Source organism: Saccopteryx bilineata, chromosome 6 (assembly GCF_036850765.1).
Source record: "Saccopteryx bilineata isolate mSacBil1 chromosome 6, mSacBil1_pri_phased_curated, whole genome shotgun sequence".
Taxonomy (NCBI): domain Eukaryota; kingdom Metazoa; phylum Chordata; class Mammalia; order Chiroptera; family Emballonuridae; genus Saccopteryx; species Saccopteryx bilineata.
Genome location: NC_089495.1, coordinates 204,761,747 through 204,787,832, shown reverse-complemented (window position 1 = coordinate 204,787,832; position 26,086 = coordinate 204,761,747). Strand labels below are relative to the sequence as shown.

At 52.6% G+C, this 26,086-nt stretch overlaps 1 protein-coding gene across 2 annotated transcripts; it reads left to right on the top strand.

Annotated features, from left to right (window-relative positions):
• Positions 1-89: 89 nt before the first annotated feature.
• On the top strand, positions 90-25,629 carry POFUT1 (protein O-fucosyltransferase 1). Of its 2 annotated transcripts, none has more exons than XM_066234133.1 (7): positions 90-285; positions 1,868-1,989; positions 5,427-5,609; positions 6,786-6,898; positions 16,150-16,342; positions 17,685-17,927; positions 18,069-18,286. In XM_066234133.1, exons 1-7 carry the CDS (start codon positions 144-146, stop codon positions 18,240-18,242), a joined length of 1,170 nt encoding a protein of 389 aa, XP_066090230.1. In that variant the 5' UTR covers positions 90-143; the 3' UTR covers positions 18,243-18,286. The 2 variants fall into 2 exon arrangements, with proteins under 2 accessions (XP_066090230.1, XP_066090229.1); XM_066234132.1 differs by lacking the exon at positions 18,069-18,286 and adding an exon at positions 21,942-25,629 and having other exon boundaries at positions 92-285.
• The last annotated feature ends 457 nt before the right edge of the window (positions 25,630-26,086 follow it).

Here is a 26,086-nt window from a genome sequence, read left to right as displayed (position 1 = left end):
TCTCTATGGTCCCGCCCGCCGGCTAGAGCGGCCGGGGCGGTGCGCGGGCGGCGCGCGGGGCGCGCCGGGAGCGGGGCGGGCGCTCACGCCCCTCCTCCTTTCTCCGCCTCCGCGCCCCGGCGCGCTTGGGCTCCGGAGCCGACATGGGCGCCGCCGCGTGGGCATGGCCGCGCCTGCCGCTGCGTGTGTCTCCCCTGCTGCTGCTGCTGCTGCTTCTGCCGCTCCCGGGGCTGCCCGTGGGCTCCTGGGATCCGGCCGGTTACCTGCTCTACTGCCCATGTATGGGTAAGGCCTCCCGAGCCCTCTGCTCCGATGAGGAAACTGAGGCCCAGAGAAGCGAAGCCACTCTTCTGAGCCACTTCTCAGAGGCGCCCAGAGACACATTGGCAGAGCCAGGAGAGAACCCCATCGTGGGCACTTGAGGGGCCTCTGTGTCCAACCTGCCAGTTGGCAGCAGATGAGAAAACTGAGCCCGGGAGGGGTTACAGGTCTTGCGCAAGGGCTAAGCTAACCCGGAGTCCAGAGAATGGAGTTTGTAGAGCAGGGCTTGATGCCACTGACCCAACGCTGCTTCTGGGCGACTTTTGCATTCATTCGACAAATATTTACAGGGCGCTTAACTCTGCGCCCAGCCCTGTGCTTATCACTGCTCTCGGGATTCTGCAGTGATAGATGAGACAGAACACTCCGTGGCTTTGTAAAGCTCCCATTTTCGTTGGGAAAGACAGTAAACAAGAGATAAACATAAAAACAAATAGTTACATATTATTACATATGGGAAAATTAGAGAAAGGTAAGAGAGAATCCAATGGCCAGCGGAGGGTTGCAATTTACAATACACGGGGTGATGAGTCATCACTGTAAAAGTCATGCCTTCTTAAAATCCTCCAGACCCATAACCAAGATGATTTGGGCCTCTGACCGTCTTCCTCACACGCTGCACCTTTCCCAGATCCGCCAGCGGCACACTTACCCTCTTTCTGTTCCTCACACACACTCAGGTCCTGCAGCCTATGCTGTTGTCACCTGTGCTATTCCCTCTGCCTGGGACACCGCCCCCTTCCCTTCTGCCAGACCCAACTCCTTCCCATCCTCAGGTCACAGCTTAAATGTCACCAGAAAGGACTTCCCTTGACCTCAACCCAAATGATCTCCTTATTGTTTTCCATCACCAAGCTTTTTGCATTGCATTCTTGAAATTATCAAAATGTACCTACTGTTTATTTACATGTTTAATGCCTCCTTGGCTGGCCTGTGAGGACCTTAAGGGCAGAGAGACCTTGTCCTTCTTGATCCCTCCTGTATTCCAGCACCTAGCGGAGAGGCTAGCATTGTAGCCTCTCAGTAATATTTGTTGGATGAAGGAAAGGATGCCGAGCTAGGGATAACAAAAAGCGTCAGACAGGGTCTTTGCCCTGAGGCATTCACAGGCTGAGGAAAGAGCCAGGACAAAGGCCAGGAAGTAGGAAAGGATAACATCCAAGAAGGGGAGCAGAGAAAGGGGGCTGAGGAACGGCAGCAGGTTGGTGAGAGAATCCCAGTGAGCAATTCATTGGAGTTGGCCCTTCCTGCACAGGTGAGTGGAGATAGAGGTGGAAAGGCACTCCTGGAGGGAACAGCAAAAAGCAAAGGCTTGGGTTGAGGATGTAGAGAGTAGGAGTATAGAGTATGCTTGGGAAACAGCCAGGGGCCTGGAGTGACAGAGGCAGAAGGGGCTCTGTAACACCCAGGAATCTAGACTCAATCCCATACCACCAGCTCCCCTGGCTGTCCCCAACCCTGGCTCTACATCCTTTATGAGCCCTGCATTCCCCATGCCTTTGATGACCCAGGCCTCGCCTCTCACAATATACCATCCATCATCCAGGGCGCTTCGGCAACCAGGCTGATCACTTCTTGGGCTCCCTGGCATTTGCAAAGCTATTGAACCGCACCCTGGCTGTACCCCCTTGGATTGAGTACCAGCATCACAAGCCTCCCTTTACCAATGTGAGTACCTCCTGCTGACCTTGGCCCCTGTTGACCCTTCCCCAGTCCTGTTTATCTCTGCTTGACCCCGAGTCCTCTGGGCTTTACCGTCCCACCCCTCTGTGCTTGCTCTACCTCTGTCCAGAACCGTCTTCCCCTGGACTAAAACAACTAATGTTTATCCTGCACCTGCAGGTGCTGTTCTGAGCAGTGCGTGAAGATTAGCTCTCTTCTCCCTCATCACGTTCCTATGAGGGAACTGATTCGGAGAGGTTAGGGCATTTGCCTGAGGTCACACAGCTTGTGAATAGCAGAGCGGGAATGCTAGCCCATGCTGTCCGACTCTGGAGACTGTGACCTGAACCTAAAAGCCCCCTTCGTTTCCAGCCCGGATTTATCTCCCCCCCCCCCCTTTGTGTATCCCCTTGGTCAAAGGGTGACGGGTGCTATTATCAGTTTTGAAAGATAAACCGAAGCACGGGGTAGTTAAATAACATGTCCAAGGCCACAGCCCCCGGCTCCAGCGCCACCTCTCACCCCAGCATGGGCCTCCCAGCATAGTAATGCTCCGCATCCTCTAATTTCCTTGCTTATTATTCTTTGTGTCTTCCGCTGGTCCTGTCTGTGTTTGTTCACACTGTGGCCTGGCCGTAGTAACTGAATTAATGTTTAATGAACTGACTTTAAAAGTTTTCAATAAACTTTAAAAAACTATCCTTAGTGCGTACAAAACATTGTGTTTCACTTTTATCGTCTTTTCTCTGGATAGGATTTAGCTTTCTTCCTTTGCATGCCTGTATTTAGAGATGTTTTTAACAAAACTTAAGAGCCAGAGTACCTGAGATCATAGCCTGGCTTGGCAAACTTACTAGCTGTGCAGTGTGGGCAGAGTACTTGGTCGTTTTGTGTCCTGGTTGCCTTGTTTTTCAAATAGGCTGGTAATAATGTTCGCTGCCTCCCACCATGAGTTAGTGATTTGTGGTGTGCCTTGAATATTGATATGTTTCTCTCTTAGAGTCAGCTGAGGTCATCAGTGTAAAGCGCTTAAGACACAAGAGGCCCTCAGTAACCGGAAGCCACTGATGGTCTGGTTTTATCGCGCTCACTGTTGTAGTTTAGACACGGTTTTTTCATCTCCGTCTGGCTTGCTTTTTCTCCCCTTGCCTTCTCAGCCAAGTCTTCCCAGTAACTTCTTGCTTCTGCAGGTTACCTAACCCGCCCTAGTTAGGCTCCCCTTCCCTGCTGGGACCGTTCTCACAGCGGTCCCCGGTGACCTCAGAATTGCCAGATCCAGGGTCCTTTCTCAGTCTTCATCTCAGCTGACCTCCTGGTGGCACCTGGCCCCGCAAGCCTCTCCGTCCCGAGCGTCCCTCTTCCCGTGGCGCCCACGACACAGCCTGTTCCTGCTCCAGTCCTGACCGCTCAGCGTTCTCCTCGCTGTCCCGTCTCGGGCCGCCCCACCTCCACCCGCTGTGGCAATGTTGGTGTGCCGTCTCTTTCTGTGTGCGTGTTGGCTGTGGGATTTCCCGTGGCGCCCACGACACAGCCTGTTCCTGCTCCAGTCCTGACCGCTCAGCGTTCTCCTCGCTGTCCCGTCTCGGGCTGCCCCACCTCGACCCGCTGTGGCAACGTTGGTGTGCCGTCTCTTTCTGTGTGCGTATTGGCTGTGGGACCTTGGGTGGTGTGTTTATCCAGTTTCTGTCCGTAGGGCTTTCTTCATAAGTAAACTGGAGACGGCTGTGTTCCTCCTCATGAAACATGCTGAGTCCGTTGACAGCGTCTGGTGCTAAGTCGCACGCAGGAAATCTTTGTTGCTGTTGTTACGGTTGTTTGCTCTGCTCTAAGTTTCTGTTGAAGTACGTGGCTTCCACTGCTTTTCACGTACCTCCCAAATTTATCTGGCCCAGACCCTCCTCTGACCAGAGGCCTCTGTTTCTAACTCCTAGGCCCTCAAGTCAGCTTGGATGTTCCACAGCATCTCACGTTCTCAAAGCCAGCCCCTGGCATCTTCTCTCTCATACCCGCGTCCCCTTAGTGTATGTTGCCTTCGTTCACCTGGATACCAAGCCAGGAATCTGCAGACCACCCTAGACGCCTCCCTCTGCCCTCTGCTGTGCCTTCTTCCACACCTTCCAGCACATCCGTGCCTGCCTTTCCTTCTTCATGTGGCCTTACCAGCGGATGCTGAAAAACACGTGTTGAACGAATACTCCAACAAAGAAAAGGACCGTGGCGGTAGCCTCCTCACTGCCCGTCTGATCTCCCCATCGGCGCATTCTCTCCTCCACCACCAGAGTGACCTTTAAGAAAGGCAAATCTCATATTGTTTCTGCTGAAAACCCTTCAGCAAGACCTTGTTGCTAATAGTTGAAGGGTCCCAAAGTCTGTTCTTTGGAATGCCAATAAGTCATACAGGTGTGAAGTGGTTGAATCGCTTCAGGGGCAGTGGTTCAGAGTGCACACGAGCATACTAAAGGCCCTGAGAAGGCAGCTGGTCGCAGGATCTCCCAGGCCTGTTTCACTCTGGAGTCCGTATAGTGCAGAATCCTGTCCACCAGAGCTAGTGGAACGTGCTCGGGGACCCTGACCCATGAGATAAAGTCCGAATTTTATTCCAAGAAATTCTTTCTAATCTAGAAAAACACAGAGGTTAAATGCAGTCACCATCTGGGTACCCACCGCCAGAAGTGATCATTACCAGTTTCTCATCTTTGCTACGGATAAAGACGCTCAAAGATGAAATTGCTCTTGGCTCCTGAGGCTAATCCTCATCTCTCCCTCCACCCCCATCCCCCCAGAGGCAACCACTGTCACAGATTTAGTGTCTTCAGTGTGACTCCCTCCAAACTGTTTCCTGTATTTGAGAGTCCTTGTACCCGGCTCCTGGTGCCCCCTGCGGGGGACTTCTCCAGGGCAAATAACTAGAGGTGGTGGGAGGAGCATTTTAAACTCCAGATCATGTTGTTCCAAAACGCAGGCTTCTGCTCTAGCCAGCTGCGAAAAGGCCCCTTTCTGCGTGTCTCTTTCAACAATTAGAGTTAAGCCTCTCAGTGTTTGTTGGTCTCGTGGTTGAGAAGCGATGCCTCACAATTGTAATTTGCTTTTTCCTAATTACTAGGCGTTGACCGTCTGTTGTTGAGCGTGTTGGCCATTTGAGTTTTCTTCGCCGCGAGCTGTTCACGCCTGTTCTTTGCCCACACTTTAGTTTACATCACTTGTCTTTTTTCTTTATAGCTCAGTCGGCATTTTCTAACCCAAGCGAAACTGCTCTTCGTTCTTTACTTCACGGATATCCGGTCCCAATCTGTTGTTCCTGCCCTAATTTGTTGTCTTTTGCCAAGAGTTTTTCATTGACCTGTAGTCTGAGCTGTCTTGGAATGGATGGTTTTAATAAATGTCTGTAAAATAGCTACTTAGGGTACTGAGGAGAAATGCCTGCCCCCCCCTTTTTCTCCTAGATCCATGTGTCCTACCAGAAGTATTTCAAGCTGGAGCCCCTGCAGGCCTACCACCGGGTCATCAGCCTGGAGGACTTCATGGAGAAGCTGGCGCCCACCCATTGGCCCCCGGAGAAGCGGGTGGCCTACTGCTTTGAAGTGGCGGCCCAGAGAAGCCCTGACAAGAAGACGTGCCCGATGAAGGTAGGTCGTGGGGCTCGGGGGGCTTTCTGCCTGTTCTGTGTTCTCTCGGCTCCTGAGACACTGCGTGATGGCCCTGTGGGGGTGGGGTGGGGGCACCAACCAGCAGGGTGGGAAATAGAAAGATGGAGATTTAAGTCCCATTTCTGGCATTGGTCAGCGGTGTCACTTTGGGCAGAAGACTTTACTTTATTTCCACTTACAAAATAAAGATGCCAGTCCTTGCTCTGTCTCACTCATGAAGTGTCATGAAGACCAAGGGGTAGGAAGGAGTGTTTGGAACAACAAAGCGCCACATCAGTAATAGCAACTAATGCTCACATCGCACTCACTGCATGCTGTGCTGTGCTAAGAGCTTCGCAGGTATTAACCCATCTAATCCTCAGACTGCTCAGGGAGGACTGTGTTACTGACATCCTCGGTTTATAGAAAGGACACCGAGTGTGACACAGAGAGGTGCAATATTTTGCCCAAGGTCACACAGCAAACAAGTAGTGAAGCCACGATTCAACCCTAAGTCATTTGGCTCCGTTGTCCACTCTCCGAACTTGTATATTTTCCGGCCTTCGGTAGGTAAATGAGAACCTATCGGATTTATGAGTACATATTTGTAAACTTACAGATTTCTGGCATTTTGGGAATAAGACAGTCCTCAATATGTCTTTCAGTTCTTAAGCTAACATCTGGGGCGCAGGGTTGGAGGAGCCATGAAACGTAGGAAAGGGGACGGCTTACAGTCCCAATGCTGCCCTCGCTTGCTGTGTGAGTTGGCCAAGTGTCTTACCCCGTCTGGGCCCTCGTTTCCACATTGGAAGTAATGGCATTGGATGAGCTGGTCTTGAAAGTCTCTTGATACTTTAATCCGTGGTCCCATATCCATGCTCCACTTCCTCCCCAGACCCACATCAGTGCCGCAGGGTCAGCAAGATGGGACCTGGGAGCGGGGAAGACTCCTGCGGACCCTGGTGACGTCTCCTGCTGGAAACCAGGCTGGAGGCGGACGAGCCGTCCCGCAGGCCCCAGACCAAGCATTACAGAGGGGCCTTCCTACGGGGCTGTCTTACCGGGGTGTTTCAACCTGAGTCAGACCCCCCAGAGAGCCCCCCCAGTTCCTGGGCCCCATCCCCAGTTGGCTTTCCTTCCCCCTCAGTCAGCCTTGGACCCGCTCTTTTTCTGCAGGAAGGAAACCCCTTTGGCCCGTTTTGGGATCAGTTTCATGTGAGTTTCAACAGGTCGGAGCTTTTTGCAGGCCTTTCCTTCAGCCCGTCCTACAAAGACCAGTGGATCCAGAGGTACTCGGAGGGGGTGGCATCGCTGGGTGTGGAGAAGGGGAAGGGGAAGGGGAAGGGGCTTACGGGCATGTGGCACTTCCCGGCCTCCCCCTCTGCCACACCCGCTGCAGGAGACCAAGGTGCAGCCGCTCTGTCTGCTGAACTTGGATCCTATGTGCTCTGTTCCCGTCTCAGCGCCGGACAGTGGACGTTGACCTGCCACGAGGCTGAGCAGGAGTTTATCGGCCGATAAAGGGTGTCATAAAAAGAGTATTGTGCAGTCCCATGAGTCCCAATTTCCTCCTCTGGGCGTGAGACTCACTCTGCAGTCACCTTCCTCTTCACAAGGTGAAGATTGGAAGCCGCTTTTAGAGAAGAACAGCTTTAGGTGCCGCCTGAAAAATGATGTCACCCTGATAATAACTGGATGTGCTTCATTAGTAACGCTCCAGCAGGCCCTACTTTAAAAAAAAAAAAAAATAGGTTAGCAGGGCACAGGCACAGGCCGTGAACTATTTATAGAGCGTCTGTCGTGTCTGAGACCTGGTACTCAGAGGCCAGAGGTGACGTATAAAAAACGAGGCCGACCCGGCCTCAGCCTTCAGCCGGCTACTGTCTCGCTGTAATGATGACCGCCACCGCGCACTTGCCCTTGATGCTGTCGTGTGGCGTCAAAGGGAGAGCGTGGGCCTAGAGGTCAGGCCTGGGTTAGGAGCTACAGGGGACTTACGGATCCATGGGGGGGTCGCAGCACGTGGCATCCAGCAGGCCAAGGATAGACTGACAGAGAAACCAGCACAGGACGAAACGGGCCTGAGTGCCGACCCGCCCCCCCCCCCAGGGGACTCTGAGCAAACCCCTCCCGCTCTCTGGCCCGAGGTTCCTCTTTGGTTTGGTGGAAGGAGCATGATGGTAGCTGCCTGCTAGCGTGTGAGGCGCAGGGCACACGGGAGGGGGCCGACCAGTGTCAGGTGTGCCTGTGATTATTCACTAGCCTCTATTTTATTGAAGCCTTTGAGGAGTTTCAGAAAGTGGGTGTTGCGGTCCATTTCCATTTGACAGGTGGGAAAACTGAGCTCAGGGAGGTTAACTGACTGGCCCAATGGAGCGGACAGCTGGGGTCTCTGCATAAGCCTGTAACAGATAAGGTTTATTTATTTGGTGCCTACTGCACGCCTGGGGCTGTTCTAAGTCCCCTGATCCTTCCGCAAGTCTCTTGGGACAGCTGTTATTGTCGCATGTGCTTTACAGGTAAGGAAATCGAAGGAGAGAGGCAGGAAGTCATTCGCCCAAGGTCACATGGCCCGGAGGGCAGCCTGACTGCGGAGCACGCCCATCCTTAGTCGCCATGGAGCAGCCGGCTGTGACTTGAACAGCTGCCAGGTCCAGTCTGGGACTGGCCTGCAGAGCAGAGCCTGGTCACGGCCAGTTCTCACCCCCCTCGCTCTGACCCTGGAGAGGCCAGTCCCATTTACTCAGCTACTTGGTGCTCCCCATTCAGCTCTGACCGGGGGCTGTTAGCAGAGCACAGGCCAGCCCTGAGTGGGTAGAGACTTACCCCTTATCACAACAAGGGGGGGGGGGGGCGTGACACCAGCTCTGCAGGCAGATTCCAGGATGCCGGGAAAAACCCTTCCCTGGCTGGAAGGGAAGGGGCCGTGCTGCTTAGAGGCGTCAGGCGAGCGATGTTGCCGAACACCTTTTTGTCGCCCCGCAGTCTTGCTGGGGTTCACTGAGTCGTAGGAATTGCGGAAGTGCCCAGGGAAGCGTGTGCCTTACAGCCAGAAGTTGAGGAAAGGAAGACTAACAGAGATGAGGGCCCTAGAGGCCATTTGAGAGAGTTTGGGTTACTGGGCAGCTGCCTTTCTCCCACACATATTTAAGAAGCACCTCCTGCCTGACTGTGGTGGCGCAGTAGATAGAGTGTCGACCTGGGACGCTGAGGTCCTGGGTTTGAAAGCCGAGGTTGCCAACTTGGCTGGAGCCCCCCCCCCCAATCAAGGATGTATGATGAGAAAGCGATCAATGAACAACTAAGGTGCCACCACGACGGGTTGGTGCTTCTCATCTCTCCCTTCCTGTCTCTGTCTCTGTCTCTCTCCATCTCTCAGTTTCTGTCTCGCTAAATAAGTACATAAAGAAGCATCTCCCGAGTATCAGACACTGGTCTGGATCTGGGTGCCAGGCATGCAGGCAAGAATAAGGCAGGTAAGGCCCTTGTCCCGGTGGAGGCGAGGCTGCTGGGGCAGACAGTGAATTACGTAGATCATTCCAAAGGCCACGGAGCTGTGAAGGACATAAACAGGTGACGGTGACTGGCAGCGCTGAGACCTTGTCTCCATCAGCTTGGGCTGCTCCAACAAAATCCACAGACTGGGAGGCCTAAGCAGCAGACATTTCTTTCTCGCAGCTCTGGAGGCTGGGGAGTCTGAGATCAGGGTGCCGACATGGTCGGGTTCTGGTGAGGACCTCTTGGCTTGCAGGCGCTGCCTTCTTGCTGTACCCAAACATGTTGGAGAGAGCGAGCTTTCTGGGCTCTTACAAGAGTACAGATCCCTTCATGAGGACTCCACCCTCATGACCTCATCTAAATCTAACTACCTCCCAAAGACTCCACCTCCTAATATTAGTGCCTTAGGGATTGGGGCTTCAACATAGAAATTGGCGGAGGGGAATGCAAACATTCAATCTAACTTTTTAGAGAGACAGACAGGAAGGGAGAGAGATGAGAAGCATCAACTCATGGATCCTTAGTTGTTCATTGATTGCTTTCTCACATGTGCCTTGACCGGAGGGCTACATCACAGCAAGTGATCCCTTGCTCAAGCCAACGACTTTGGGTTCAAGCCAGCCACCTTGGGCTCAAGCCAGCAACCATGGGATCATGTTTATGATCCCACTCACAAGCTGGAGACCTTGCGCTCAAGCTAGATGAGCCTTCACTCAAGCTGGTGACCTTGGGGTTTTGAACCTGGGACCTCAGCATCTTAGGTCAACGCTGTCTCCACTGTGCCACCACCGGTCAGACCAAACATTCAGTCTATCACAGACCTGAGGGATGAGCAGCCAGTCATGCTAAGAGATGGAGGGAGAGGTAGTTCTGCATGGGAGGGACAGAGACAGCAGAGGCTCTAAGACAGGAACGAGCTTGGAACGGCCAAGGGGCAGGAAGGGGGCCAGTGTGGCTGGTGCGAGTGCAGGAGGAGGAAGAGAATGTAGGGCGGTCCGGTCCTGTCGTCTTGCTGGATAATAAACCATCCAAAACTCAGCGGGTCGCTTCCCTCCCGTGGCCGTAGTGCTCCATCTGTAAAGTAGAGGGGTCAGCAAGGTGGTGGTCCTTGACTGTCCGTGGTGTTCTTGAGCAGTGTCTCTAGTCCTGCGGGGGCGGCCGTGGGGGGCCAGGCTGGGGGGGCACAGTCCTGCCCCACGTCCTTCCACCAGTAACCCTCTTGTGTGTCACCCGGAAGTTTGGGTGGCCACAGGTCAAGGTGTTTCCAGCCTCCCCTAGGCTCCATGTAACAAACCCCAAAATGACAGCAAGTTAAAAAGATAGAAGCTGAGTGTTTTCTTCGGTGAGGAAGGAGCGGGGTATGCGACCCTGGCTGGCAGCTGCATTGGGTCGCCAGGAATCAGGCTCCATCTCTGCTCAGCCGTCCCATTGCTGGCTCTCATCCTTAGTGTCACCTCACGGGCGAAGGTAACAGGGCCACACCGAGCCACAAGTACTGAAGTCGGCCCCGGTCGGGCCGGACAGGAACGGCTCGGTGTTCCTGTCACTCTTCTCTCTCCCCCCGCCTCTCTAGAAAAAAGAAAAGAAGAAGTACTGAGAAATGTCTATTTTGGGCTGCTGTGTGTCCAGCTAAAGTTGGGTTCCAGAGGAGGAGGGGAGGTGTTTCTTTTCCACCAAGTGATTTCTGAGGGTCCTTCCAGCGCTGCTGGTTCTGAGTCTGTGGATACCCTGGTGTCAGTTTGATTCCACCGACATTTGTTGCCTGTTTACCATCAGAAGGCTGTGTCCCATTATGCCGGGCCGTCCCTGGGGCACGAGGTAACAGGCCTCGGAGCTCGCAGCTTCTTCCCCCCGGCCGCAGACTCCCGAGAGGACAGAGACGGGCAATGTGTATTTGGCAGGGCCGAGACCGGGAGAGTGAGAAGGGAGCCAGCCATACGAACAGCTAGGAGGAAAGGTCACTTTTCACTGCAGGGACATCAGGAGCAAGGCTCTGCCTTGCTTGCATCCCCTGCATCATCCACACGCACGTGGTGAACGCCCACCGGTGGATGGACGTCCACAGACGGCCGCTGGACACATAAGCGGACACTGTGTGTAGAGAAACCCCATCTTAGAAACTTCATCTTATTTGGGGGAGTCTCCTTAGAGGAGGTGCAGCAGTGAAGAACACCAGGGGTTCACTGCGCCCAGCAGCAGGAAAGCGGAACCCCTCTAGCTAGACAGTGACCAGGCTAAGGGCCTGACATAGGGTGGACAGTCAGGGGCAGGTAGAGCTGGTCAGCTTCCTCTCCAGACACACCCTCCTCCCTCACTGGGGGCACAGGAGCCCATGAGTCTTGGCCTCTTTTTTTTTTTTTTTTTTTACAGATTCAGAGAGAGGGATAAATAGGGACAGACAGACAGGAACGGAGAGAGATGAGAAGCATCAATCATTAGTTTTTCATTGCGACACCTTAGTTGTTCATTGATTGCTTTCTCATATGTGCCTTGACCGTGGGGCTACAGCAGACCGAGTAGCCCCTTGCTCTAGCCAGAGACCTCGGGTCCAAGCTGGTGAGCTTTACTCAAACCAGATGAGCCTGCGCTCAAGCTGGCAACCTCGGGGTCTTGAACCTGGGTCCTCCGCATCCCAGTCCAACGCTCTATCCACTGCTCAGGCGAGTCTTGGCCTTTTGCTGCTGGTCAGGTGGGCGGTGACCTCCCACTGGAATTCGCCAGTGTCAGCAGCAAGGTCTTTTCCAGAGGGCAGGGAAGTGCGGGCGCTGACTTTACCCTCCAGCGCCAGCCCTCTGGGAGGTTACAGACGTTGGCAGTCCATTGAGGTGGCCTCTGAGGGGCTTGGCTGGAGGCCTGGCCCAGCCTGGGCGCCCTGTTAACTCTCACTTCTTCCTCTAACCCCTCAACCTCGTCTGGTCTTCTGAGATCCCCGAATCCTTCTCATTCATTCCCTCATCCCTCCTAAAAGTAGTTATTGTACCTGCTGTGTGTTGAGGCCGGTGGGGCTGGGAATTGGAAGAGGACAGCCCAGACTCGGCTTTCGAGGTGCTCGCAGACCGGGGCAGGGGAGATGGGGGTGAGTTGTGGTTAAGAGTATAGGTCTGGAGCAGGCTGCCTGCATTTAAATTGCAGCTCCACCGGTTCCAGCTGTGTGACCATGGGCGTGTTACTTAACCCTTCTGTGCTGCAGTTTCCTGATCTGTGAAGTAAGAATAACAATACTGCTTACCTCACAGGGCCCCTGTGAGGATCAAATGGGTTAATAATATACACAGGGCAATTGGAACATTGTCACATAATAAGGCTTTGTAAATGAGGTACGATGATTTGACATAGTTTTGTTTTGTTTTGTTTTGTTTTGTTTTACTTTCCAACGGTGTGAAAGTGTTATGCGTAATACACAGTATTCAGCACTGTATTATAAAATAGGCTTTGTGTTAGATGGTGTCACACAACTGGAGGCTAATGTAGGTGTCTGAGCACATTTAAGGTAGGCCAGGCTAAGCTATGATGTTTAGTAGGAGAGGTGTATTAAATGCATTTCCAACGTACAGTATTTTATTTTTTTCAACTTGCAGTATTTTCAACTTATGGTAGGTTTACCAGGATATAACCCTGTTGTAAATCAAGGAGCATCTGATGTAGAATCAAAGTCTGACAAGGCAGGTGTCCTATGGAGCCGGGCTGTCAGGAAATACCTGCTGTCCCCTTCTCGGCCCTGGCCCCAGGCGTGCGGGGACCCCAGGGAACGAGGCCATTTGGGCCCCTACCCTCATGGGCTGATTAGGTCAAGTCGGTGAGACAGTTGCTGAGCACATCTGTGTGCAGAAGGCGGTTGCTGAGCACATCCGTGTGCAGAAGGCAGCAGAGCAGAAGGCGGACCAGGGAGCCCTCCTGGGAAACTGAAGCTTGGGGTTGGCGACCGGTCTTGGAAGTCTGGGAGGTGTGGAAGGTGTGCGTGGGGCGAGGTGTTCGGGCCGGGCGTGAAGGAAGGGGCCTGTTCACTGCAGCACTGTCGCAGAGGGCAAGATTGGCACAGCCGCCCCATCCAGCAGAAAGGGGACTGGATGGGTCCATTGCTGTTCACTCGTGCAAAATAGAGAACTTCGGAAGCTAACAGGATCATGTGACTCACAGGATCCATATGGCCAAACCTCTCAAAGTTGAATTTTGAAAAAGTTGAGAGAGAGATTGCCTGCAGTCTGGTGGTGGTGGTGGTGGTGATGATGATGATTGTCAGAGTTTTCTCAGCGCTTCCTGTGTGCCAAGCGCTGTTCTAAATTAACCTGGGCTTGTATTAGTCCGTTTAATCTTCTCAACAGCCCCTGAGGTGGGAACCATGATCAGATGAGAAACTGAGGCACAGAACTGGAAGTGACTGAGGGGCACAGTCAGCATTCCAGAACAAGGCCGTCTGGCTCAGCAGCCCATGCTTCTGTCATTACGCTGTGTAAAAAGCACACCATGTAATACTTTCTTAAATCAATTGTAAAGTGTGATCACACACAAAACCACAGTGTCATCTGGGACGAGCAAGAGGGGAAGAGATGACAGAACAGAGCTTTTATTTAAGTTGTACATAATTTTTCATCCTGAAGCCAAGTATTAATATCTGCTAATTTGGGTCCCGGGTATATGGACTATTTTTGTATTTTTTTGTATTGATAAAATACTTTATATATATATATATATTTCTCCCCCCCCCCTTGTGGCAGAGACAGAGAGAGTCAGAGAGAGGGACAGATAGAGACAGACAGGAAGGGAGAGAGATGAGAAACATCAATTCTTCGTTGCGGTTCCTTAGTTGTTCATTGATTGCTTTCTCATACATGCCTTGACCGGGGGGCTACAGCAGACCGAGTGACTCCTTGCTCGAGCCAGTGACCTTGGGCTCAAGCTGATGAGCTTTGCCTCAAGCCAGATGAGCCGGCGCTCAAGCTGGCAACCTCGGGGTCTTGAACCTGGGTCCTCTGCATCCCAGTCCAACGCTCCATCCACTGCGCCAGCACCTGGTCAGGCGAAATATTTTATAATTTTAAACTGAAAAAATTTTGATATAATTGTAGATTCATATGTAGTTATAAGAAATAATATAGCCTGACCAGGCGGTGGCGCAGTGGATAGAGCGTCAGACTGGGATGCCAAGGACCCAGGTTTGACACCCCGAGGTCGCCAGCTTGAGCGCGGGCTCATCTGGCTTAAACAAAAAGCTTACCAGCTTGGACCCAAGGTCGCTGGCTCGAGCAAGGGGTTACTCAGTCTGCTGAAGGCCCATGGTCAAGGCACATATGAGAAAGCAATCAATGAACAAGTAAGGTGTCGCAACGAAAAACTGATGATTGGTGCTTCTCATCTCTCTCCGTTCCTGTCTGTCCCTATCTATCCCTCTCTCTGACTCTCTCTCTGTCCCTGTAAAAAAAAAAAAAAAAAAAAAAAGGAAATAATATAGAAGGACCCCCCAGACCCTTTGCCCAGTTTCCTCCAGTGGTAACATTTTGCAGAACTATATAGAGTATTACAACCAGGATGTTGACATTGATACAATCTACACATCTTATTCAGATTTCCCCAGTTTTACTTGGACTCACGTGTGCGTGCATGTGTGTGTGTGTGTAGTTCTGTTCAATTGTATCACGTGTGTATGTTCATGTATCCACCATCACAGTCAAGTTCTAACATTACAGGATCCTTGCATGGCCAGCCTGTAATCACACTGACCTCCCTAAACACACACAAGCACACACACAAACACACATTCTGGCCCTGGCCTTTATTTCTGTTCTCCATTGTGGCATTTCAGAAATGTGACTGTATGAAAATGGGGTCATACAGCCGGTAATCTTTTCGGATTGGCGTTTTTCACTCGGTGTAATTCCCGTGAGATCTAGCCGCGTGGTTGCCGGAACCGATCGTGTGTTCCGTTACATTGCTGTGTGTTCCACTGGTTGGATGCACCACAGGGTGTTCAGGCATTCTCTTGTTGAACAACATCTGAGGCATTTCCAGTGTTTGGCTTTTATGGCTAAAGCTGCTATGAACTTTCATCTTGCTGGTTCGTGTGTGAACGTAGCCTTTCATTTCTGGGTCGTATGGTAGTTGCATGTCTAGTTTTACAAGAAACTGCTAAACCGTCTTCCAGAGTGCTGTGCCGGTCTCCTGCTTTTAAGAGCAGGATTTCGGCTGGCAAAGCCAGGCCTTCCAGGTAGAGGGAAGAAGTCACAGAGGCCCGGCACTTAGAGTTTATGGGCCAGCAGGGAGTTTCACGTTGCTGGGCTGGGCTCTGGTCTTAGCTCGAGAGGAAACCCAGGTTTGCTCCTCGTCCATTCGGTGGGCAGACCTCTACTGAGCACTTACGCATGCCAGACACTGTCCTGAGCTCGTGGAAGCACTGCCTGCAGACACACGAGTCCAACCAAAAAGACGGGAGAAATAGTTACAAGGTGCACCGTGTACCGGGGAGAACAGCCTTTGTGGGCGGTCTGACGGTGGACATCTGTCGAACTCGGGTGCGTTCCGTGAGGACAGGGGCCATGCCTGTCTCCTCCTCCCCTGGGCACCTAGTAGGCAGTCAGTAAATAGGTGTGAGGTGGTCAGTGGGTGCGCTTGCCCCACGTACACATTCCCAGCGAGCAGGGCCTGTCCGTTGCCCTCTGGAAGCAGCTGCACGTCCCAGCCCTGCCGTGTGGGTGAAAGGGCAAGGCTCTGTCCAGACACCACACCCCAGAGTGAATTACACCACAGATTGGAAGCCAGCACGATAGACAAAAGCTTGGAATGCTCTACTGGAAATTTTTAATTGTTAAACAAGCAAAGAAGGTTGTAAATTCCGGGCAGCGAGACAGTATTGCATATTGTGCCTGTTGCCGCCGCCGCCGTTTCTTATCAGCCCGTTGGGGTTTCACAACCGCTGGTGCTCCTTGCAGCTTGCAGTCGTGAGGGGCATGGTGCAGTGCCATCCCTTTTCCCGTGGGGGTGGCGGGAAAACGCACAGGCTCTCTGTGCATTCTCTGTCTGACTTCCCCTCATCCCGTCTGGTGTCTAGATTTTCTCCGAAGGAGCACCCGGTGTTGGCCCTGCCGGGGGCGCCGGCCCAGTTCCCCGTCCTGGAGGAGCACCGGCTACTGCAGAAGTACGTGGTGTGGTCAGACGAGATGGTGAGGACAGGGGAGGCCCACATCCGCGCCCACCTCACGCGGCCCTACGTGGGAGTTCACCTGCGCATTGGCTCCGACTGGGTAACTCCCTCTTTCCCCTCCCGGCAGGTGGGACGTGGCCCTGAGTGGGGCCTGTTCCTGGGGGGGAGGGGCACTGAACACTGAACCCATTGCACCACGTCCCTGCCAGGCCAGAGAGTGCTTACTCAGCCAAGTCCACGGAGTCCCCACAGGAGAGTCCCCTGTAGCTCACGATCCCACTGTGGGCACACCCACTCATGTGGCTCCAAGTTTGCCAGTTTGCTTTAACGGTTGGTTACCATTTTTATCCTCATTTCGCTGCTGGATAAACTGAGGCACCAAGCTAGACTCCAGGTCAGACGCCAAGCCGGAGAGCTCGGACCCGCAGCCCCGTGGTCCTCTGTCCCAGCCCAGGGCTTAGTCAGTTGACTACTTGTTGAAAAACAAGCTCTGGAGTTTGGGTGCGGCTCTTAAGAAATGAAGATGTCATCCTCTGAAGTTGGAGGCTGCTCAAACGTGCCGAAACCTCATCTGATTACCCTCCGTGTGAACATAACTGGAGCCGTACAGACGGTCTCCTTAATTTACGTGAGAAGATCAATGCACGTTTATATGTTAGAAAGGCTCATTGTGGAAGACTTGAAAAATTCAGAAATTAGATCAGAGTTTATTCAGAGGCACCTGAGAAAGTATTCACGTTCCCCCACTGGCCTCCCTCCTCTAACAGAAGGAGCCAGGCCCAGGGTGTGTTCCAAGTGGTTTCAGCCAAACCTCCATGGAGCAGCTAGTTCTCATCTGGATTTTCCTCGAACCGTGAAAAGATGTAAGATGCTGTTTTTGATAAAGCTAGCATAGCGCTAATACCAAACTCGGATAAGGTCAAATTAGAAAAGTATATAGCCTGTTCTGCCTTATGAACGTAGATGCACAGATCCTGGGTAGGATATTTGCAAGGAAAATCCGTATTACATAACACACAACACAAGCAAGTCAAATGTACCCCAGGAATGCAATGAAATTATATTAACTATGTTACCACCCAAGGAAGAAGAAATCATATAATCACCTCAGTAGAGGCCAAGAAAGCCTTTGAGAAAAGTCAACAAGTCATTTATGATTTTAAAAAAGCAACCAAGCAGGAGTAGAAGGGACCCACCTTCACCTGATAAAGGCTATCTTTCTGAAACCTACAGCACACAGGGACTCGGTAGGGGCTATCAGCAGTGTTCCCGCTGAAGTCAGAAATCAGATAAGGCCGCCCGTTATCACCACCACAGTTCAGAATCCTGCTGGGTGTCCCAGATAATGCAGTAAAAGTGCATTTTTTGCCCTTGCCGGCCCCGGCTTTGGGGGTTCCTGGCCCGTGGCTGTCTCTCACCCTGCACCCCGCCCCGCCCCGCAGAAGAACGCATGTGACATGCTGAAGGACGGGGCAGCCGGCCCCCACTTCATGGCCTCCCCGCAGTGCGTGGGCTACAGCCGCAGCTCGGCGGCCCCGCTCACCATGGCCATGTGCCTCCCCGACCTGGAGGAGATCAAGAGGGCCGTGAAGCTCTGGGCGACGGCTCTCGACGCCCAGTCTGTCTACATCGCCACCGACTCCGAGAGTTATGTGCCCGAGATCCAGCAGCTCTTGAGAGGGAAGGTAGGCGTGGGCCCTACGGCAGGGAGCCTGGGAGGGCGCCAGGGGGTCCCCACCAGCCCCGCTCCTGCCCCATGCTTGTGGCCGCCCACCACTGCGCTTGTGCTGGGACCTCCAGCTCCTGCCCTTTTATTCAAACCCCAGCTCGCACCGCACCGCAGAGCCTCTCCAGTTTTCCCTCCGCTCCTGCAGCTAATGTACCCCGACTGGGAGCTGTCGCAGAGCTCTATCCAGCCTTCTCTGAGACACTTTCTAGACCAGGGGTCAGGAACCTTTTTTGCTGAGAGAGCCATGAGCGCCACATATTTTAAAATGTAATTCCGTGAGAGCCATACAACGACCCGTGTACGTTAGGCATTATCCAATAAAAATTTGGTGTTGTCCCGGAGGACAGCTGTGATTGGCTCCAGCCACCCACCACCATGAACATGAGCGGTAGGAAATGAATGGATTGTAATACATGAGAGTGTTTTATATTTTTAACATTATTTTTTTTATTAAAGATTTGTCTGCAAGCCAGATGCAGCCATCAAAAGAGCCACATCTGGCTCGCGAGCCATAGGTTCCCGACCCCTGTTCTAGACTGTGGAAGACGAGTGTAGAAATATGTCGTTTCTTCCCAGGGGTTATGTCCCCTGGAAGGCAGGATCCAAGACGGACTGTCCTGTTCCGCAGTGTGTAGCCGGGTACTCTGACGTCCTCCAGGGCCAAGACCCCTCCTCGCCATCAGCAGTGTCTAGGACAGTGCCTCATACACCGTAGACAGTCGGTGAATGTTTGCCAAACAAGGGTGCAGGGAGCGGGCCCCTGGGGGCCAGCCAGCAGCGGAGGGATCTGAGCGGGGACTCCGGAGCCGGGGAACGTGGGCTCTACTCCCTGTGCAGCCAACACAAGTCGCTGCCTGTCCCAACCTCCGTGTCCTCGCCTCCGAGCTGGGACTGAGGCTAGCTCCTAACTTGGGGTGATTGTGAAAGTCAGACATAAGGAAGTTAAAGCTGTCTGGTACAAAATACCGTATTTTTCGCTCCATAAGATGCACCTAGGGTTTTAAGGAGGAAAATAACAAAAATATATATATATTCCGAGCCAAATGATGTGTTAAAATATTTAATAAAATATACCACAATGATATTTCAACAATGTAAACTCAACAGCAGTATTAACAACCATTAGCACCGTTATTAACAAATGAGAAGAGGCTTTAATGTTCACATACTCTTCTAGTTGTCCAGGAACCTGGAGCAGCTAAAAAAATAAGACGCACAGGCATTTTCTCCTCCACTTTTGGGGGAAAAAAGTGCGTCTTATGGAGCGAAAAATACAGAAAGTGCTCAGTGATGTTAGCTGTCGTTGATAGCGGAAGTTGGTGGTTGATGAATAAAGGGAAGGACCTTTGGTGCTTGGTGCGTGCTTGAGGAAGCCACGAACAGTAGGCGTTCAGTGTACGCATAAGCAGTAGAATGTACTTGGTGCTGTGAGCGTGGAGGGCCCGTTTCCATCAAATGACTCAATTAATAGTGATCATTCAATAAGATTTTGCTTGAATGAACCAGGGCCCTGAATGCTGGTGCAGGCCTTCAAAGGGAGTGCGTGCCCTCGCTTTCCAGCAGTGAGTGCCTTTCTCTCTCCTACCCCGGGCACAGACTTGTAACAAAAATACCGAGAGCGCATGCTGTCATCTCCCACCCACTTTATAGAAGAATCTCAGAGATAGGAGCCCTGGGTCCACCTCTGACTCAACCCTGCCTTGTTTTTTAATGATGGGTGGACAGACAGATGGATTTTAGAGAGAGCAGAAGGGAGAGAGAGAAACATCGATGACATCAGGGTGGTTAACTCTTTCGCGGATGGGCATGAGACTTCTGGCAGGCCAGCAGCAGTCCGTGGCCTGGTGGTTGAAAACCACTGCTCTAACCCACTGAGCTGCCTGGCCAGGGCCCCCAAACCCTGCCTTTTATTGCCGAGAACAGCAAAGTCCCAAGAAGGGATAGAATTTACCCAAGAGGGCGCAGAGCTAATTATAGTGGGCGTGACACAGAGTGGGTAAGTTTCAGGGCGTGGGTGGAATTCTTCAGGGGTTTTTGGCCATGATTAAACTCCTATTATTTCTCTGCTGCCATCCAAATAGCAAGATGATGATTTCTGTTACATCAGAAATCTCTGTGTGACAGCAAAGCACTTTCCGCCCCAGCTCTGCCCACACCGCCACCTCGGTACTAAGTTGAAGCATGTGGAGAGCCCCAGGGAGTTTTTTGTGAGTTCTTAGAGTTGACGTGCTTGTTACGCCTCGAGCCTCTTGCCACTTTCTGTTTCCTGTTGCTGTGACACTGTCCTTGCCTTTCCCCACTCCTCAGCCCCCTCTCCGTGGGCTTGGATCCCCCCTTCCTCCCGAACTGAGCCCGGCTCCCCCACTAAGCCTGGCTCCCCCACTAAGCCTGGCCAGCGCCACCCTCCAGGGCTCACAGTCTAGACTCAAGGAGAGAGACTTCGGTTGGTTGCAGCACTGTCCCGACATGCCGAGGTCGCAGGTTCCATCCTCAGTCGGGGCACATACAAGAATCAACCAATAACAGCATGAAGGCAGGAATAAGTGGAACAAATTGATGTTTCTCTCTCTGCTCCCCCCTCCCCTTTCCTCTTTTTTTTTAAAATTTTTAACTTTTATTTTTATTTATTCATTTTAGAGAGGAGAGGGAGAGAGAGAGAGGAGAGACAAAGAGAGAAAAGGGGGGGGAGGAGCTGGAAGCATCAACTCCCATACATGCCTTGACCAGGCAAGCCCAGGGTTTCGAACCTGCGACCTCAGCATTTCCAGGTCGATGCTTTATCCACTGCGCCACCACAGGTCAGGCCTTTCCTCTTTCTTTAAAAAATCAATAAATTTAAAAATCATAAGCTTGTAGAGAACTATAATACCTGCTGAGAGGAGAAGAGCTCATTCATTCACTTGCCCAGTCACCAGACGCTCCTTGAGGCAGGCTCCCGGCAGCAGTAACAAGCACGTGGACTGACCCAGCCCAGCCGCCATCAGGCGCAGAGGCTGACGTTCATCAGAGTAGAAGCTACAGTAGGCTGAGCCACGTGCTCGGAAGTAAAGGAATGTGATCCTGTGAGAGTGCAGAGCAGAGGCCCCTGCCTGGACTGGGGGGCCAGGGAGGACCTCCCAAGGAGATGAGACTTGAGCTGCAGAGTGAAGGTTAAGGAGGAGTTAACCAGGCACAGAGACAGGCACCCCAAATGGGGTCAGAGCATATGCAAAGGTCCTGAGGTAGGTGGGAGCCTGGTGCATATCTGCTGGAGGTCTGAGGGGTAGGAAGGGGGCCTGAGCAGGGCTTTACAGGCCACAGTTGAGACTTGTCATCTTGATCTGAAGAGCAGTCAGACACCATTTTAGGGTATTCAGTTTGGGGTGGAGAAGGTGATGGGGTTAGAGGTATAAAAAAAGGCTTGCTCTGACAGCTCTCTGGGGAGCAGGAGAGGCAGCAGGGAGACCAGTGAAGAGGTGAGAAAAGTGAAGTCCGGCCGGAAAGTGGTAGTCCATGAGGAGACGGGTTCGCCTCTGGGGACCATCTTGGCAAATAGATTAGACAGACTCTAGGCCGGAGGCCTTGGGCAGCAGAACTGGACGGGCGGAAGGCTCCTTGGGCAGGTCACAGTGCGGTGTGGGAGGCCAAGCCCACCCGCCTGGGGCTGCATGAGAGGCAGATCTTGAAAGGGGACGTGAGAGGGTGCAGGGATTTTAGTGGGCAGAGAAAAGGTTTTCCAGGCAGAGGGGACTCAGGTGGAGGCCTGCGTGAGGGCGTGGAGTGTTTGCAGCTGAGGCCTGCGGTGGGAAGAGTGGCCGGACTGGTTCCTGTGGGGTGGGCCAGGCAGCTGCCTGGCAACACTCTCTCACCTGCCCACCCGCCTCTTAATCCTCCCTGCCCCTCCTCCCGTGTCTGTAACTTCAGGGCAGACGCAGACACCTGGGAATATGGCTGCACCCTGGCTGAAACTCCCCTGCCCTTCCTCCCGCAGGTGAAGGTGGTCAGCCTGAGGCCCGAGGTGGCCCAGATCGACTTGTACATCCTTGGCCAAGCCGACCACTTCATTGGCAACTGTGTCTCCTCCTTCACCGCGTTCGTGAAGCGGGAGCGAGACCTCCGGGGGAGGCCGTCCTCCTTCTTTGGCATGGACAGGCCCCCACAGCCGCGGGACGAGTTCTGACCCGGGCGGGAGCATCTCACCAGTCCCTGGACAGGCCCCCACAGCTGCGGGACAAGTTCTGACCCGGGCGGGAGCATCTCACCAGGCCCAGCGGGTCCCTCCAGCCCGGCCTGGCAGCCAGAGACGCCCCCAGCATCGATCCCCACAGGAACAAGCTTCTCTTCTCGGCTGCCAAGGACAGAGAAAAGTACCAGGGACTTCCTGGAGGAGGAGGACGGTCTGGCTCCCAGGGTACAGCACTTCCACGCTCCTGGGAGCCAGACCGTCTCCCCTGCTCATGTGCTCTGGCTGTTTCTTCTGGGGGTGTCTCACACCAGCAAAGCAGCCTGGGACGCTGAACCCTCCAGAGAGATTTTTTACATATATACACATAGAGATATTTTTATAGTTTTGATACGAGGTCATGACTACCTTAGAACTCTCATTTAAAAAAAAAAATCAGTAAGTTCATTAACAGAGGTACCTAAAGTGACCTTAACTGAATGTAGATGGGGCCAGAGGTGGGGCCAGGCTAGTCACCCCTCTTCCATATGACCCGCCTAGTGGCCCTCAGACTCATCCCCACTGCCTGCCAGAGCCACTGCGACCCCAGTCCTTGGCCCTTTCCAGGGTTTGGAGCGTGAACACTGTCCCCCACTGTAAACACTACGCAGGTGCAAGTTCTCAGTCGTGGCACCGCACAGAGCTGAACGGCCGGCCGACTGCTGCTCACACAGCGCGTTCCCCGCAAGGAGCGCCGGCCAGCGAGCCGGGCCACCACGGCACCGGCCTTGGTTAGAGTCTCTTGGTAGTTGGTGGCCTACCACAGACCTGGCATGCTCAGGGTCTTACAACAGCACCAGGGACCAGGGCTTACTGGCCTGGCAGGACCCTTCCGAAGGCTGCCATCTCTTCTGATCTCTTGCCCGAGAGCCTGGCTGTAGAATTCTGCCATCGGGTTGGTATCAAGGCCTGTCCTAGCCTCTGTCCTGCAGCCGGGCCCTCTGACCATATGCTCACTGGGGAGTGTCTGCTGGACACCTCTGACCAGACAGAGGGTGCCGCAGCCCCGGGAGCCATTGGAGTTCCAGTTTGGAAGCAAGTTTTGCCCCTTCCTAGCCGATGTAATCTCTGACCCCATGAGGCTCAAGGTTGTTCCTGTCGCAAGTTTCTTTGTCCCTTGGAGGTTGTGGTTGTAATATTCCATGAGCCCTGAGAGTCTGACTTTGGCCTCGTGGTTCCAGAATTCAAGTCTGGCACGTGCTGATCTCTCACCATCACGTGGCTTCTCTTGGTCTTTGATTTCGGGAAGGTGGAGGAGACACGTGAGAGCCAGGCCCAGAGCCCCAGTCGGGGTGCCTTCCTCAGGTTACCCTTGGGAAGGGATCCTTTGTTGTCAGAGGTGGCAGGGCAACAAGGGTGTCAAACAACGACGGTGACATTTGTGGCTTGGAGCTGCTGCTGCCCAACTCGAAGCAGGAGAAACTGTGTAGAAAGAGCTTTTGTGTTCTCCGTCTCGGGGAAACAGGGAAATGTTTTACATCCTGGGTCAGGGGTCGGGAACCTTTTTAGCTGAGAGAGCCATAAACGCCACATATTTTAAGATGTAATCCCGTGAGAGCCATACAATGACCCATGTACATTGCACATTATCCAATAAAAATGTAGTGCTGTCCTGGAGGACAGCTGTGATTGGCGCCTGCCACTCACAACCATGATCATGAGCCGTAGGAAATGAATGTATTGTAATACATGAGAATGTTTTATATTTTTAACTTTTTTACTAAAGATTTGTCTGCGAGCCAGATGCAGCCATCAAAAGAGCCACATCTGGCTCGCGAGCCATAGGCTCCCGACCCCTGTCCTAGGTGGAGTCTGGGAGGTGCATTATCTATTCAGACTTGTCCACAAGCCGCATTCAGGGACACAGCCCATGTGCCCCTGCCGCCAGTGGGTTGGGAAAGCGTAGCTCACTGGCTGATTTCATTTGCTGAATCCACTTGCCCATCACATCCTCACATGAGGCACACGCCTTAGAGTCCAGGCTCTCAAGGACCATCTCAGTCATGTGGATTAGCACCGGCCACCAGGTCATAGTTTATGTGTTGGTGGGGAGAGGGCACCGGGCTGGTAGTCAGAGTCAGTGTGTTAGAGAACCAAGCACTTTATTCCTCTTTGACCCAGTTTTCTCTCCTATAAAACGGTGATAAAACCCACTGGGCTGTTAAAGGGCTCAGATCAGATAAAGCCCTCATGAGAACACATTGTAAACCTGAAAGAGACAAAGGCACATCTGTGGCTGTTGATTCATTTGACCGCCTCTTGCCACACACCTACCCTGTGCCGGGCACCGTGCTTGCTAAGTGAGTTACAGACAGTGTCTGGTTCCCTCCCCACCCCAGCCCTGGGGAGTAGGAACTGTTGATATCCTCTTTCTGCACAAGGAAAAATGAATGCTCAGGAGATTCTCAGAATTTTCCCGAGGCCACGCAGCGGGTAGCAGTAGGCCGGCATGTGAGCCCTCAAAGCCAGTACCGGTAGCCACTGTGCTCTGTGGGCCCCGGTTCACAAGATGCACTTTACTCCCATCGGGCCCCTGCTGTGGGCTGGCCACCTCCAGGGGCTTTAGGGAAGGGGAGATTGTCCAAGAAACAAAGCCACACGAAGCTTATTGTTCCTTTGGCTGGTTTTCCAACATCCTTTTAGTTAACAGGTATTTATTAATCAACTAGTATGTGCCATGCACTGTGCTAGGTCCTAGGGGTCAGCAGAGATGCAGACATAATGTCTTAGTTCTCCGGGAATTTGCATCCTAGTAAGTAGAAGACACAGTAAAGGAAAACAAAGGGCATGGAGAGTGAAGAGGGGGGAGCAGTGCTGTTTCAGGTAAGGAGCTCAGGGAAGGCCTCTCTGAAGCGCTCACCCCGATATCTGGAGCTAGCGCATTCCCAGCGGGAGAGAGTAGAAACAGCACATGCAAAGGCCCTGGAGCTGGAGTGAGCGCATTAAGACTAGCAAGGAGGCCCACGTGGTCCCAGCGGCAGGTGGGGAGGCAAGGGACAGAGCAGTGGATGAGTTTGAGTTCGTTCATCCCGCAGCCTGGAGGGCAGTGGGTAGGCGAGAGCCGGCTGTTATTGGAGAGGCAGGAAAGCTTTTGTAGGATCTGAGCAGAGAAGGGTCATGGTCGGATCTGCATGTCTGAAAGACATCTCTGGCTGCGGCGTGGAGAAGGGGTGGGAGGGAGGAAGAGGGGAAGCCGGGAGACCCGCGCAGGGCTGTCACAGGAATGTGGGCAAGAGAGACAGCAGGTCAGGCTAAAGTCACTGCATTGAAGGGGGGGAAGTGGTCAGATGCTGGATATGTAAAATTATTTTTACATTTCAATTTTTTTAAAAGATATAAATCTTTTCATAGTTTTACTCATGCAGTATATACAATTTAATGTCTTTCACTTGGTAGTATATGCTATTTCCCATGTTGGTACATGGCCTGAATAAACATTTTTAATGATGTAAAATTCCACTGAGGGTGTCCCATACTTTGTTAATATTGTCCTCTTATGAGAACTTGGTATGTTCTCAATTTTTCAACTATTATTTTTTAAATATTTTTTATTTATAAGGTCTTTTTCATTGTTGTTTTCTTCTTCTTCTGTTTGATAAGGTTTTTCTGTGTCTAAAGTATTCATGAAGCTAAAGTTCCAGAAGTGGATTTGTTAGGTCACAGACTTAAATATAAAAACATTCATCATGGAAAAATTCAAATAGAAATCATAAGTGGTAAAATGATTTCCCGGCCCTGGCCAGTTGGCTCAGTGGTAGAGGGTCGGCCTGGCGTGCGGGAGTCCTGGGTTTGATTCCCGGCCAGGGCACACAGGAGAAGCGCCCATCTGCTTCTCCACCCCTCCCCCTCTCCTTCCTCTCTGTCTCTCTCTTCCCCTCCCGCAGCCAAGGCTCCACTGGAGCAGTGTTTGCCTG

What these genes read in the sequence shown, in the direction of transcription:
- POFUT1 (XM_066234132.1), top strand. Translation starts at nt 144, where the DNA reads ATGGGCGCCGCCGCGTGGGCATGGCCGCGCCTGCCGCTGCGTGTGTCT. An exon ending in ACAAGCCTCCCTTTACCAAT is followed by an intron (nt 1,990 to 5,426) that starts GTGAGTACCTCC and finishes TTTTTCTCCTAG; the next exon opens with ATCCATGTGTCCTACCAGAA. An exon ending in AGCAGCTCTTGAGAGGGAAG is followed by an intron (nt 17,928 to 21,941) that starts GTAGGCGTGGGC and finishes TTCCTCCCGCAG; the next exon opens with GTGAAGGTGGTCAGCCTGAG.